The sequence below is a fragment of the Mustela erminea genome, chromosome 7 (assembly GCF_009829155.1).
Source record: "Mustela erminea isolate mMusErm1 chromosome 7, mMusErm1.Pri, whole genome shotgun sequence".
In the NCBI taxonomy this organism is placed as follows: Eukaryota; Metazoa; Chordata; class Mammalia; order Carnivora; family Mustelidae; genus Mustela; species Mustela erminea.
The window spans coordinates 109631829-109647615 of NC_045620.1; the positions used below are offsets into that span (position 1 = coordinate 109631829).

Below are 15787 nucleotides of genomic sequence, written 5' to 3' on the forward strand. Positions count from 1 at the left end.
ATACCCTGGCATGGGGAAAGGATTGAGAAAAAAATGAAGCAAACATCCTAAGGCTGATCCTCGGCTTTCTTATCACGAAAATGGAATCATTGTACCTGTCTCACAGAGCTTTCCAGAAGGTTAAATGAAATCATACCTGGGAAAAAAAACAAAACAAAACAAAAACAAAAACATAGCCCAGTTACTGGGACACATGAAGTGCTACATAAATATTAACAGCGGAGGATACTACTGCGGCTCTGGCCCAGAGCAGTGACTCCCAGTCCCAGCTGCACATCTGAACTTTCTAGGATGTTGTTTCAAAAATACTCAACGCCTGGGTCCAGCTGCAGACATCCCGAGTCAATTGGCCTGAGGAGGGGCCCAGTTCAGGTGTGGATGAGGAATTCACTAGGTGATTCTCAATGTGCAGCCAAAATGGAAATCCACTGCCCCAGGAGATCCAAGGACAAAGGAGAAACTATATATCCTTAGCACTAGCCCATTACCAAGCAGGTGGTAAAAGGAAGCGCAAGAAGAAAACTTAGAACACCAAGGTAAGGTTTTCAAAGAAGTTTGAAAATGACATCTTTTGTCAACAGTAGGTTCATGACCCACCTAGTTGAAATGAAGCAATTAGTAAGACTTCGTAAGAGTCTTAGTAACACAAGAGAGTTTCCCTCTGTCCACATGGCTAAGGAGGCCCATCCGCCCACCACTGAAAGAAGACACACCCATGTTAACAAGAGGGCAGCCATTTAATGCAGAAATCCAGTTAACAGAAAGAGACAGAGGTTAAACAACAGGTAAAACATCGAACAATACTGCATAGTGTCACGGATTAGCTCTTACGCGGTTGCTCTGTCTCCCTTAGGATCCGGATTCCAGTACGAAGACAGAGAAGGGACGCCCGTTGAAAATAAATAAATAAATAAATAAATAAATAAATAAATAAGGCAACAGAAGGGGAATCTTCCTGTTGACAAAGAACACCCACGAATAATGCACGAATATTTGGTGCTGACACAACAAGACACCCTCAGGACAAGTTCCAAAGATACCGCATTCAAACTGAACAAGCGTGGAACGATGACAAGAAAATTATACTCGCTTTGTTATGAATCCTTTAGCAAACAGAAATGACTCTCAGGTAATTGTTATATACAAACTTTCTGAAATAAATGGCAACCATACAAATTTTTTTTTTCCATTGCAATTTCCTCTTTTTTCTAAACCTAGAAATGTTCCATGGCACCGCCTCCTCCGTCTCACAGTCAAAGCATAGATAGTCATTAAAGCACTTGAATCCACAGTAGTCTTGTCCGTAGAAAGGTATGGAGGTTTTGCATGATTTTTTTCTATCAGTCATCCAGAAAGGGCTGGCAGGCAACAGGTTGGAATGTAAAAAGACCGTCTTGTGCTTGGGATCCCGACTTGAACTCCACTCCGTTCCTCTCAGGAGCCGTCTGCATTGTGGATGGGCCACTGAGCAGGGAACTCAAGTGTGGACAGTCATACCGTGGAGTCCCTGCCAGACTTTAGATGTGCAATCTTGGTCCGGCTAATAAATGGATAAGCGATGCAGAGACCTCCAGCTGCCACAATAAAGCCTAAACTACACCAGGCACAAAAGATAGACCAGCTGTAGCCATGTTCCACATCATCAGGCAGGCTATAAATTAGCTTTGGGAGCCGGTTCAAATCATAGGAGATGCTGGCAGCATACGTGCAGAGGGAAATGGTGCAAAATATCCCTATAAATAATAGAAAGAGAACAGAATGATTGGTTACAGTGTTGCCTGCTACAAGGCACATGCCAGACAGGCCTTTGTGAAAATCAGATCAACTGATGAGGTGGTCACTCCAAATTAGTAAAGGAGCTATAATGCCCATGCTGGAATTAACTTGAATTCGTTCAATAAACATTGGCAAAACCTTTATGCACCAGACTGTACGCTAGGTATGGAAGGTGTACAAGTAAAGAACACAGGAGCATATTCTGATAACTTGAATTATGCAGGATTATCTTGCTTGGATGGTGATATATATTTGAATTTATTTTTGGGTTTTGTTCTTAAAGCTATGAAATAAAAGTTCTATCTTTAAGGAAAAGATCTTCTAGAATCACTCACATCTAAGATAAAACAGTCTTCTTTTCCCTTGTCCTATATCTGATCTGACACATTTTTATATAGTTGCAAGCATCATATAATGTCTGTTTTCCTTTTCAGCTACCATTATCACTAGCATTTGTCATGGTCCCTGTAAATAATATTTTAAATGTGTTTCTCATGTGCTAAATTATGTTTTAAGGTTCAGAGCATGACACATGTTAAGGCCTCAACAAATCATTGTATTTTTCAATGAATGAATAAAAGCTTTTTTTTTTTTCTTATTCATTATTTATTTGTTTGAGAGAGAGCACAAAAGGTGGGGAGAGGGAGGAGGAGAAGCAGGCTCCCCACTGAGCAGGGAGCCCGACATGGGGCTCAATCCCAGAAACCCAAGATCATGACCCTCGCTGGAAGAAGCCGCTTAACCGACTGAGCCACTCAGGTGCCCCAAATAAAAGCTTTTAAATGATACAAATTAAATCCAGGATGTTGGGATTGAGGTAAAATAGCTGAGTAAGGAGAACACATACTTCAACCATTCAGAATATACGAGATAATTTGGATGACATAAAGAAAGCGGACCTATTTAGTTTTTTGTACCAACACATGTATGTATAATTATCTGTCCTTCCAGAACACTAAAATCAGAACTCTGATAAAAATTTCCCAAACACAGTATTTTTAGTATTTAAGTGACACTCCCAGGATTTAGGTGGTTCTGTTCCACCACAGTGGACCCCTACGGATGCTCCTTTGGGATGGCCAGGGGATCAGAATGAGGCTTTTGCCAGAGATGGGTCATGAAAGCAGAAATGAACACCTAGTGAAGTATTGGAGTATCCAGTTTGTTCCAAATCCTGTGCCTCTCTTCTTCATACTTTGGTTTATCCCACATACAATGGAGGTTGCATCTATTGGCTGGAAATTGCTTTGGGCATATATTGAACATCTCTGTAGGTGACAGAGACAGATTTGGGGACTCAAAAGAGAAGGCCAGAAGTAACAGATTTCCCTTGATCCTTTTGATAGAGCTCTGGGGATCAGAAACACTAGCAGAAAAGCAAACTCAGAGAAGGCAGCAATTGGGAGGAAATAAAAATGACCTTAATGCCATTTTTAAGTGTCAGAATTCTGCTTGCTCTCAAATTACATAAAGGCACATTGCTTGAACCCTTTCCCAAATGTGCGTTCAGAAAAGAAATGTTTCAAATTAAAAGGACACTCAATCTGCAATAATTCGATATTTCCCATCTTTTGTCTAATTCTGTTTTTAAAATCTTAAGGGATTCTGTTTTCCCAAAAAGGATAAAAATCTTATCTTGTGACTTCCTGCTCTAGATTATTATGGCAAACGTATCACTTTGAGTTCTCCAAAGATCATGATGGAAATAATTCTTTCGTAAAGGAATGGACTCATCAAAAAATAATACTCCTCTGCTTTTTTCAAACCTTGTGAAAAGCAAATGTTCCTACATTTACATCAATGTTTTCATTGGCGCCATAACAAAGAAAATGTTTATAAATGATAAGGTCTTTCTAAGGAATGCTGGTAATAGAACAATAAGGCAGTTAGAAAAAATTGATCTCTAGAGTATCAACAGGTAAAACATAATAATAGAACAATGACCCAATCACAGGAAAACAACTCTGTTTTGCATTCAACTGTCTGCACAGAGCTGAATGCCTAAAAGCAAGGCTTTTTACGAGTAATGTAGTTTTAATGACCTCTGAAAACTTGAGTTCAAACTAAGATTTTAAGCATCCTTTGATGTCCAAATGCACTAAGCTGAGAGGCAGGAAATGTGTATTTTGGTCCCCAGATCTGCTCCTAATCACTGTGTGACCCTGAAATTACCTAACCTGAGTCTTAGTTTCTTCACTTGGTGGGGGAAAATTGGAGGACTTGGTTACTGAAAACCCTTACTGTGTTAAATTCCTGTGATTCTGTTATTCCAAAATAAGGCATGGAGCAAGAACATTCCCCCACCCAAACTCCACCAAAAAGAAGAAGAAAGCTGTGTATATACTATACATGCTCCCTTTGATTTTATACTAAACATTAATTTCGTTAGACCCTCTCCCCTTCCAGCTCCACAAAGGTGTTTTTGGTGAAATGAATTTCAGCAGAACACCACCAGTTCACACAGAATAGAAAAAGATTATAAGAAATCAGCTAACCCGAGGACTTAACCAAAAGGATGATTTTCTCTGCCCTCGGTGTCACGAATGATTGTGCCTTCCATCTGTGACCTCATGGACATTGCGTTTGATGTGACTGATAGAAATTTCTGTCTCTGACAGAGCTGCTGAAACTCCCTAAAGCTAATCAGCGGCCCACCGTGAGCAAGAGTTGGGCACTTCATGTCATGCTTTTTGCTACTGACCTCACCTTAGAGCCATCTTGCCTCACAAACCTGATTGCTCCTTTTTCTTACTTGTATCACTTCTATTTATTTTATGGTGATATATATGCATGTCTGTGCCACTTAAATTCTTTTTGGAAGAGGGTACTTGTCAAATCTTGACAAAAACCTGCCTTATTTTCTGTTGTCTTTATGTACTCTGCTTCAGGTTGGTGGGGAGGGTTACCATGAGCCCACAAACACGTCCCCATCCGCCCGCCCCCTTCCCACAGACTGTGTCATGGGGGTGCCCTTTGGTGACGTTTTTAATTCTTCCAAGACGCTTTTGAAGTAGTTCTGAGAAAGAGGAAAGCAAGGAGTCACCAAAAAGCATACGCAAGAGTTCCTGTGTGTTAGACCCTCACATCTCAGAGTCGGCACACAGAGCGACGGCATGGCTGTTATTTGTGGGATGGGCAGGCGTGTTTCTGATTATTACTAGAAAACATACTGAGAGGAGAGAAAGCTTTGTTTCCAACTTGCCCAACAAGATTTTGTAAAAGAGGCCTAACCCACTCAAGATATTTTAAAAAGGGGGGAGAAACATCCTCAATTCAAAGATACCAAGTGTAACTTAAATGAAGAAAACATCTTTGTTGTAGCTGGATTCTTATGCTGACACTGAGGAATTCTCTCTCATTCGCTTTTAAGATTATTTATTTATTTATTCATGAGAGACAGAGAGGCAGAGGAGATGGAAAAGCAGATTCCCTACTGAGCAGGTAGCCCAATGTGGGACTTGATCCCAGGACCCTGGGATTATGACCTGAGCCAAAGGCAGATGCTTAACCAACTGAGCCACCCAGGCACCCTCCTTTTTTTTTTTTTTTTTTTTTTAATTAAAAAAAGAAAAATTTTTTTAATAAACTGCTAAATTCTATTTTAGCTCCATATGCACATCTCCCAGTGCTCCTGTGCTTGCTTAGGCTGCCGTCACAAAGCATCAGAACCTTAGGTGGCTGAAACAACAGAAATTTTCTCACAGTTCTGGAGGCAAGAAGTCTGAGATCAAGCTACTGGCAGGGCTCGTTTCTTCCAAGGCCTTTCTCCTTGGCTTGTAGATGGTGGTCTTCTACTTCTCTTTCTAATGTCTTCCCTCTGTAACTGTGTCCAAATGGACTCTTCTTGTAAGGACACTGGTCATTTTATAGGATTAGGGCCCACCCTAATGATCTTATTGTGCCTTAATCACCTCTTTAAAGACCCTGACTCCAAAGACAGTCACATTGTGAGGTACTGAGGGTTTAAACTTCAAGCCTAGGGATTTGAGGAGGGACATGACGCAACCCATAACATCCTATGCGTGTGCAATCAATGTATGAAGTATATTTCTATTTCTTTTATGGGTCTTTGCAAGACTTTACTATTTTTATATGTTAATCAGTGATTCTGCAATTAGTTATCAAGCATCTACTACATCCCACCCCGGGTCTGATCATCTTAGAGGTGGTTTAATGAGTCCTCGTTGATCACAGCTGTGATTGGTTTGATGTGGATGTGATCAGGAACCCCAGGTGCTGTTTCCAGTCCACTTCCCAGCATGCATCTCGGGGCAAGGTAAGAGACACCCCTTGGACTAAAGTTCCACGTGGATCCTAATAGTGCTGAGCACAGGGAGTCAACAAAACCAGCCAAACAAAACTGAGTTCTATAACACATTGAGTTCTAGCGACCTCAGGACCGGGACATCCCAAGTTACCCCTGTAAGACTTACCCAGGGGGCAAGTTAGCGCAGATAATGCCACACGTTTGTCCGTAGCAATCCAGTTCATGCAAGGTATGCAGCGGGGGTACAAAAAGATAAATAAGGTACCACCCCTGCACTCAAAAAGTTCAGTATCTAATGGTCCTTCATGAAGATCCATGAGGAGAGAGGTCATCTCTCCTCCATTCTTCTCCTAGGCTCTCCTTCCCTTCTGCTCACTCCCTGACCAGCCAGGAGTCTCCTGCAGTCCCTTGCAACCAGGACAGATACTCTTGAGCCCAGCTTGAATCCCAGGCTGGGTTATGGTTATTGCCCGTAGCATCTTCAAGAGTGAAGAGTTACTGGTTCTGAAAAGCACGGGATGCAACTACTTTTCTTATAATGCATTAAAAAGCTTTCCACCAATATTCTTAATTAGAAGATACAAGGATGTTGCAGAATTACAGGGTTGGAAGGGACTTTTTCCGATCAGAATGGAAGTAAATTTATGCAACCATCCCGGATCATCAACCCAATTTCCTTCCCTGAACTCCTCGAGGTGCCTATGGCCAGCTGGCAAGCTGTAATTAGGGTAACTGGGCCCCTTCTTCTGACCATCCTCCTTTGATGTGCTTAACAGTGTGAAAGGAGTGGGAGCTGCTTCATCCCAGTTAGCCTGCTTGATAAATAACACAACTACAACACCCAAAGGCATAAACATTGATTTTTTTTTTTTCAGTCCTTCAAAAGATGGCCTGCCCATCATCCTGGTCTCTTTGCTCTTCCAGCAAAAATGCCTCATGCTACTTTCACACAGATTGCTCAAAAAGCCATTCCTAAGTTGTCTTTCCTAAATGAATGCGCAAGAAACAGACAACACTTTAAGAAGTAAAATGGAAGATCCACAATGCACAATTACTAAATCAAAAAAAAAAAAAAAAATCCCATCTTTCCCTGAAAGATCTCAGCAATCTTATTTAATGCAAACCCTGACCTGGTGTGACATGAGGCTATTTATAGTCCTTATTGATCCTGCTTCGTGTGAATATTCATATGTTTTGCTGCAGAAATGTTAATGGATTTGATTTTAGACCGTGCTGAGGGTGTTAGATAATATAAGATCTATGCACCATATTTACCTTTCTAAAATAAAACTTGAAAATCCTGAATTCCAAAACACATCTGGCTCCCAATGTTTCAACTCAGACACTAAGGTTCTGTGGTTTTAGGTCATAACCAATGGATAACCTAGATAATTCTATATATCTACTATAGTGGCTTTTGGTTTTTTAGTTTTGTTTTTTTGTTTCTTTTTGGTTTTTTGGTTTTCGGTTTTTTTTTTTTTTTTTTTTTGGTAATGTGTTGAAGCAAAAGAAGGGATAACCGACCATGGCTGTTGACTGTCCCTGAGCTTTCTTGGGCAGCCTGGGCCCTGTTACCTTTCTGTCTGCTGTCACAGTACTCAATGGACAGCCCTGCCTGGGCAGGGGAATGGATCCAGTGGAGAGTGAGGCCCCTGTGAAGGGAGGCCCAAGCTGTAACTAATTTTTGAGATTCCCAGTGTTTTAAAAGATAATAAAACAAGAGCAACAGCCACATAAACATTATACTTTAAAATGCTTACATTGAATAAATAAACACTTTCAAATCTTTGTATACATAACTAAAATTCTAATCATGTGGCTTATAGCACCATGGCAATCTAACACAATCCGTCATCAAATGTTGATGGCAAATGCTTTCACAGGCCAACAGCAGATGAGGTGCAAGTGTCTTACCCTCTCAGTCCTCTGCCTGTACCTCTTCTATATCGTGTGTGTGTGTGTGTGTGTGTGTGTGTGTGTGTGTGTGTGATCTCAGAGGTCACGAAGTCCAAGGGCCACCTCTGGTTCCCCTAGGGGATATGAAGTCTATGGCCGGCCCTGCTGGAAGGCCCTTTGTGAGGCTCCAGGGGAAAGGAAGGGGGCAAACACTAGCACTGCTGGCCCACATGTGGGTAACCAAGAACTGTCTGCAAGCAATAAGGCAGAAGGAGGAAGACTGTTTCAAAGTTTCCATTTTAACATCTCAAACTGTCACATCACTGACGCTCCTCATTGAAGGCTTGGCTAATAAGTTCAGGCGGAGAATGGAGATGCCAGCACATTAGAAGCAGCTAAGTTTAGCATCAGAAATCTGTGGGAGAGATGCTGACAAGGGCTGCTGAAGACACTTCTGCTTAATTAAAATCAATTCTTTTAACCCTTTGCTGCTCACCTCTGCAGCTACTGCACGTGAACAGCCTCCAGCTAATTTATCTCGGGCAATGGATTCATGTCGTTATCCGGCGTTTGCAAAGGAAAGGTAAAGGCAGTATTTGAAACCGCAAAAAAATAAAACAAACCTCTCTAAGCCCAACAGTAAGGGAACAGATGAGCACGACATAGCAGATCCGCCCACGGCAAGGGCCTGCAGCTCTCCAACATTATTGAAAACCACTGAGTAGAGCAGCGTAACAAGCTTATGGTGGGAGAGTAAATGGAAGCCCAGAAAACTAAGTTCTGTAATGGGATGATGGTTGTGAACTTCTTTTTTTTTTTTTTTTTAAAGATTTTATTTATTTATTTGACAGATAGAGATCACAAGTAGGCAGAGAGGCAGGCAGAGAGAGAGAGAGAGAGAGAGAGAGAGAGAGACAGGAGGAAGCAGGCCCCCTGCTGAGCAGAGAGCCCGATGCGGGACTTGATTCCAGGACCCTGGGATCATGACCTGAGCCAAAGGCAGAGGCTTTAACCTACTGAGCCCCCCAGGTGCCCCTTCTTTTTTTTTTTTTTTTTTTTTTTTTTTAATGAGGCAAACTCATCAGTGAGATTTGATTCAGAATAAGAAAAAATATTTAAATCACCCAATGTTTCAGGTGGTGGGAACTACAAGAGGATTTTCCCCTTTATTCCTAAAATGTTGCTTGGCCAACCAAAGCAAAGAAAGCAAAAGAACGTTAGTTTGTGTCTGTTAGTCCCTTAGGACAGGTCATCAAATGTCAAGTTGATAAGTTTGGGTTTTTTGGGGCTTGGGGGAGTTTTTGGTGGTTGTGGGGTTTTTTTTATTGTGGCTATTATTTTGTTTGTCTTGTTTTTGTTTACCAGTTGCACAGGGGTTTTGATGATAAATTCTGAGGATGCTTGAGCCAGTATGGCCCGGAGTTGCAGTCCATGTGTGGATCAGAAACGAGGGCTGAGCAGGGAAAGGCGGAGCTGGCAGCTGGCCACCTGGCGGCTAGCTCTCCTCCGTGTCCACCCCATGTTCAACAACCACCCTCCGTTCATCTAAAACCAGACCGGCCCACGACCTTCACGGGAGCTCTCACTACCCCTGGCTTTTATGGCCCAGTGATTTGGTTCCTTGCTAATAATTGTTTTATATCTAAGAGCATTCTAAATTATTTATGCATTATCCATATTAAAGTATGTTTTTAAACCATCACTAAGGCTTTCTTGTCTGTAGCCCCCCTCATTTTTCCTGACAAGGGGCCGTGATGTGAGCCTCTCCAGGGTTGGGGGAGAGTGAACCTGCAGTCAGTCCTTTGACACGAGTAAGGAAAATGGGGGACTCAACTAATAAGAAGGGGAAGAAGATGGACAAGATTTTTAATGACTCTTATGGCCCAGCAGAGGCTTAAAGGAATCTTCTGGGCAGAAACAGTCTCTCTCTGCTTCTTTGCTACCCTGACCCATTCTTTCAGTCATTTGGGTTTTAAATGAGGCATCCGGTGGCTGGTCTCAGGGTTCAAATCCTCCTCCAAAACGTCAGGAACTAGAATCTTGGCCTCCCCGTGCTACAGTCTTAGCGTATTCACCAAATTCTGGAAAGCTTAAGTCGGTTTTCTGCTCAGACTCTACGAGGGCCATATGATTTCGGAATGCTCTGTCCGCGTGTTTACAACAGTGACCCATGTTACTCACAGGGAGAGAAAGGGACCCATGGCCATCAGAAGGAAGGGTCTCTGCCTGTGACTCGGGTTCCTCAGGCCTCAGACCGGCTGACCAGAAAGCAAAGCGCCACCTACCTGTCAACCCTGAAAGACTGGCAGACAGAAAATGGCGTCAGCCAATGAGAGTCAGGTACAGCTGCCTCCAGTTAACGTGGGCGTGCGTGAGGGGCCATTAAGTGAGACGCGCTGGCAAACCCAGCCATGGCCACTTGAAAACTGAACTCCAGAGAAGCAGAAGTAGGCTTGTTCAAAATGGCTGCATATCCAAAGTCATATTAGCTCTGATACTGAGTGAAACTGTGCATTTGACATTCACTAATCACTAATACGTTAATTTTTACCTTTGTGAAGGAGCAAAAGGAAAAGATTTCTTCCCTGTCGCCACATTTAGTATTAGCTGTCAGCTCAGCTCCTGACTCCTTCACTTGCTAATCGAAAAGACCACAGACACGTCTCCACACACCATCCTCCTTCCAATCCCCTGCTTTAAGATCAAGTCTCTCTTCTGCTTAAAACCTCCCAGTGGTTGGGGTGCCTGGGTGCTCAGTGGGCTAAATGTCTGACTTTGGCTCAGTTTAAGATCTCAAGGTCCTGAGATCAAACCCCATGTCAGCAGGTAGTCAGCTTGTCCCTCTGCCCCTCCCCCACAGCTCATTTTCTCTCTCTCTCTCTCTCAAAAAAATAAATAAATCTTAAAAAAAAAAAAAAAAAGTGGGGGGCACCTGGGTGGCTCAGTGGGTTAAAGCCTTTGCCTTTGGCTCAGGTCATGATCTCAGGGTTCTGGGATCGAGCCCCGCGTCAGGCTCTCTGCTCAGCAGGGAACCTGCTTCCCTTCCTCTCTCTCTGCCTGCCTCTCTGCCTACTTCTGATCTCTGTCAAATAAATAAAATCTTTAAAAAAAAAAAAAACTGGCGGCTTCCATTATTACCCTTAGATTGAAATTCAAACCACTGTCTGCATCTCCCTGCTCTCCGGCCACATTGGTTGGTCTTTTTTCTGTGGCTCAAAACACACCAACCATCCCTGTCTCTAGGGCTTGGCATCCCTGCCCCTAGGGCTTGGCTCACCCCTAAGCACACTCCCCAAAGCCGGATGCTTTTCCTAATTCAGCCTGGAAATCGCCACCTCAGCAAGGTGTCCCCTGAGCCCCCTACTCCACCTTGTTTGTTTTCCTCATAGCTTTTATTACCATCACACCTTATTGTCTCCTTCTCCTCTAGATGAAAATGGAGAAGGATTTTGTCTCCTTTATTCATCGTGTCTCTAGTACTTAAAGTAGTGCCTGGTACATACTGAGTCCTCAGAAACTATCTGTGAAGTGAAATGAATGAATGTTTTGTGTGTAAAAATGACCCCAAAGACACCATCACTAAGAGAAGTACTTGGAGTTGACTTTCAGCTCAGGGGGGTGGTTTTGAGGCTCACTCTCTCTCCGGGCACGCTCCTGATAAACAATGGCCCATGCTCCCCAAGAGTCCAGGCCAGGGCCAGGGCCGGGCTGCAGAAACGAGGTCTGCATTAGGACCACTGTTGTTTTCTTTACATTCTCTATCACCCACCAAACCCAATGACCCCTGGCTGCTTTTCTCACAGGGGCAAGCAAAATTAGCAGAGCAAAGCTGGCCACAGGCAGAGCAGCCTTCCCTTCTGCCCAGAGAGGAGTCTAAGGTGTTCTGCGTACCTGTCATGAGGAAAAGGAGTCCGGCCACGTGTTGGGTCAAGCTTTCCTCCCAGAAGAAACTGACCGTGGCCACGATGCAGCCGCAGAGCAGGACGGCCACCGCCATGCCCAGGAAGCCAGCCGTGATTCTTCTCAGGTCTACTCTCGAGGTACAGACATTCAGAATGGGAAGCAGAAAGAACAGAGTTATTGAAAACTAGAGAATGAAGAGCTTTGCGCACGTTGCAAACACTAGTCAGTGGCACGGGCAGTCTTGGGGTCTGCAGGCTTGGGGTGGTTTAGGGAAGTCTCTCCCCAAGTTTTCCACCAGAAGATAGATGGGGTCAGAGTCTACCTTCCCTGCGTGCACGGAGACGTCTGCACCACGCAGACAGCAGAGCAGAGAACAATGCCCGAGTAAACCTGGCTCATAGATAGCAGTTACTTAGGAAACAGAGAGCGAAATATCTCCACTTTCGTTAAAAGAGCAACGGGAATGCAGCTTACCACCGCTGCAGGGCTACGCTTAGCTTGGCTTTAGAGAAAGCGCCTACAAGCTATGCTGCTGGGAAATAGGGTTTTACCTGAGCACCACAGGTGCCAATTATTTTATTTGTCTTTGTCATAAAGACACAATCGTGATCCTTAGGACAGAAGCCCAGCCCCTCCCCCACCTCCGATGCAAAACCAAGACACGGATCAATGACATGGACCCAGATATATTTTCACTGTGCTCGCTGTCCTAAAGCAGCACTGATTGCCCAACCTCTGCTCTTCTTCTTCTTCTATTTCCTTCCTTCCTTTTCTTTGGGGAACAAATTGAGTTTTAAAAATGAGTTTAAAAACTCATTTTAAAAAATGAGTTTTTAAAAATTTAAAAATTGAGTTATCTAAATGTCTGTGATCCTTCTTAAAACAGTAGATCCCAAGCATAGATGGTCTGTCCCAGAGGCCAGTCAACAGTTCTGGGCCCACATGGACCATTCCTTTCTTTCAAAGGGATTTCTTTATTTCCAGCTCAGAGCATCTAAATGAAAGCCAGTTGCCTAGAAGAGGAAGTGTAGACACCTCAGGCCAAGGGCGGTGATCATTTAAAGGGGCTGAGTTTAATGTTAAGGGAATAAGTCATTTTGTGACATCCATATCTGAACAGGGGAAATGTCGTCATAGGTCAGCCATTGTTGTCTCAATTTCCTAAATTCCCTGTGGTTTAAGTAGTAGTTCTATTGTCTATAACCTTTAAAAGGCGCGAGGTTCAGATATAATCTACATGGGATTTGCATTAGTACCAGGCGTATTAAGCTTATCTGGGAAACCTGGTACACATCCACAAATGTGACAATCTTAGAAAGAGCTATGCAAGCAAATGCTGGAAGTGTCTTTCTGTCCTCAAAAAAGCATCTTTCTGAACCTCAAAAAAGATCAAGAGAACACTCAAATACTGCCTTGCTGGGCAACAGCAAACCACAAACTCCTCGAGTAAAGAGGTGAGGTTCTTTCTCAGGCTCCTACATTGATCTTTTTTTCACTGGTCTTAAAACCAGTGACTACAGGGCTTTCAGGACTGTTGATTAAGACAAAGAACTCTAAACACACTCATAAAAAATTCAGGTGTAAGAACACTTAGACAAAAGTCTAGCTTAAATCTGCCGAGAAATCCTAGAAAAGATCAGCCAACAAGAAAGAATTTTCAGGAAGTCGTACCATTAAGAAATAAGCCACATTTCAGACAATGACTTTCCAAGTCCTAAATTTGCCAATACTAATATGTATAACGTGAGACGACGGCTAAACCAGTGTCATAAGAACTTCCAAGTCCATGTTTGAGATTCAAAACAATGTTTGGATCTGCAGATATTACCTCACAAAATGAGATTCTGCTTGGTTTTCTGCAGTGGTTTTGGTCACCAAACAAGATCCCCAAAGTTCTTACTGTTTATTTCATTGGAAAATGACGTCAACCTCTGACTAGGTTCTAGTTTTTTTGCTTTCCTGAGTCACCTATCACCAGGCAGCATGAATCAGCAATTTTCAGGTAAATATCAGCCCCCTTTAGTGTTACACTGCATGATCCTTTCTAGATTTTCACAATTTCCTGACTGTGGAAAAGAGTGGTTTCCATTGTCGAGATATCCTCTGATGACAGACATCCTCTAAGAAAATTACAACATACACTCATAAAGATATTTTAGCAGAAATACCAAGGCCTGAGGTAGATATGGTGGCTAAAATGAATATTGTATCAACAAAACAAAACTGAGCGTACCTAAGGTACAATCTCCTTGGTTTACCAAGACTAGTGGCAGAACAGGTCCCCGTGCCAGATGACCTGGTAAAGAAAAGATGCAGGAGGCCATTCATGTACGGAGGCCATTTGTATACAGATGCCGCCAGAGCAGAAACACACACCGCCCTGTCTCACAAAGCCTCAGGCATGATTTTCAGACATTCCATCTGTAAACAAGTTGTGGAGCGTAGTGAAATGACTCTCAGAGTCTCTGACCAAGTTGGATTTGGCCCATAGGCCCACAAATGCTCAGCACAACATCTTTTGGTTCAAACCTGAGAGGGCTAGTGGGAATACTGTTTGTTCAGAAAGACACCATTTCCTCTCTGACCCTTCCCCAGAAATACTCACGAAGCAGGTGCCATTCATCTTGCTGAATTGTCTTGGTTAAATTGAAAGGAATGTTTCGTAAGCGGATTGGCTGAGAAAAGTGGTACTTGATAGCCGTGCATCTCTGTGCAATACCTTGAAGGAAATAAGAAATGGGATTTACTAGTCTGGGCATTCGTAACACCATTCTGGAGACCTACGGCAGAGTAATGTGTCCCTCAACCGGGTTGAATGGGGGAAGGGATAGGAATCTCTTGATGACACACAGTAACACGGGCAAGTTGGAGCAGTGAACACCTAAAACATGACATGATTTTTTAAATCATGCTTCACTCTTGAATGTGTTAAAATTGATAAGGATCTAAACTCTCCTAAGTGTTTTTCAACACTGAATTTGTGTTAACTAAACACAAAACTCCACAAGGAGAAATGGCCCAAAAGTATACAGATAGTTGGGGGAAATCAATTTAAAATTTTAAGTTAACCCAGATAAGTTACATAAGCCTGAACTTGATCCAATCTCAAACTCTCAAATGGGAAGCATCAAAAAGATCATTAAGAAGTGTGTTATTTGGAAACCAGAAGACATAATTCCATGAAAACAATCCTCCTATTGGTGGTTTAGGTGGTGATTCAGTGACCAGAGAACCTTCAACAGGATCTTTAACCCCAGGGCAGCTGATGTATTCCCTTAACACAAATTTTACTGACCTAAATTCTAGTCCCCAAGAGAAAGAGTAATATTAAAGGTAGAGAGGGGGAAAAAATAAAAATAAAAGTAGAGAAGAGAAAGAAAAAAAACTCTCCCTATCTTTTCTGGTTGCATGACCAGTCCTAGGTGCAAAATTTTGAAATGGGCAAGAATACCCATTGCTTTATGTGGTACCTTCTTCCATCCTCCCTTCCAACCCAGGCTTTAATTGCATAAATAAATATGAGTTTATTTTTCCCCTGAAGTCTTCTGAGTCCCATGATTCAGCCTGAGTCCTATGATAACCCTGGCAGCAGCTTAAAAACAACAAAAACAAAAACAAAACAAAACAAAACAAAAAAATAAAACAAAACTAACACCTCATAGATGCAAATAAACCTCTAATTGATGGGGTTTGATGAACTATAGAAATAAAGTGATTTTTTTTAGAGGGGGAAACTACTATTCAATGGATTATGAGCCCATCTCTGAAGTGCAGGCACCTATAGGATCATCTTCCCTAAAGAGTTTCTCACACAGTAGTGTACATCAAGAATCAATGGGGAGCTAGTTAAAAATGTAGATTCCTGGATGGACCCACCCAAAGATATTCTAAATCAAAAGATCTGGAGTGGGGCCAGGAAGCTGAACTTTAACAAACATCCCAAGT

General features: G+C 42.6%; 1 protein-coding gene across 2 annotated transcripts in view; it reads right to left on the bottom strand.

Moving 5' to 3' along the window:
* Positions 1 to 718: 718 nt before the first annotated feature.
* Positions 719 to 15787, bottom strand: part of TMEM178A (transmembrane protein 178A) — a 49564-nt gene continuing 34495 nt past the window's right edge. For both annotated transcript variants that reach the window (XM_032352885.1, XM_032352886.1), the window contains exons 2-4: positions 14448 to 14561; positions 11831 to 11968; positions 719 to 1733 (exon numbers count right to left, since the gene is read on the bottom strand). In XM_032352885.1, coding sequence (XP_032208776.1) covers positions 1492 to 1733; positions 11831 to 11968; positions 14448 to 14561 — 494 coding nt within the window. In that variant the 3' untranslated portion in view covers positions 719 to 1491. The remainder of the gene's footprint in view (positions 1734 to 11830; positions 11969 to 14447; positions 14562 to 15787) is intronic.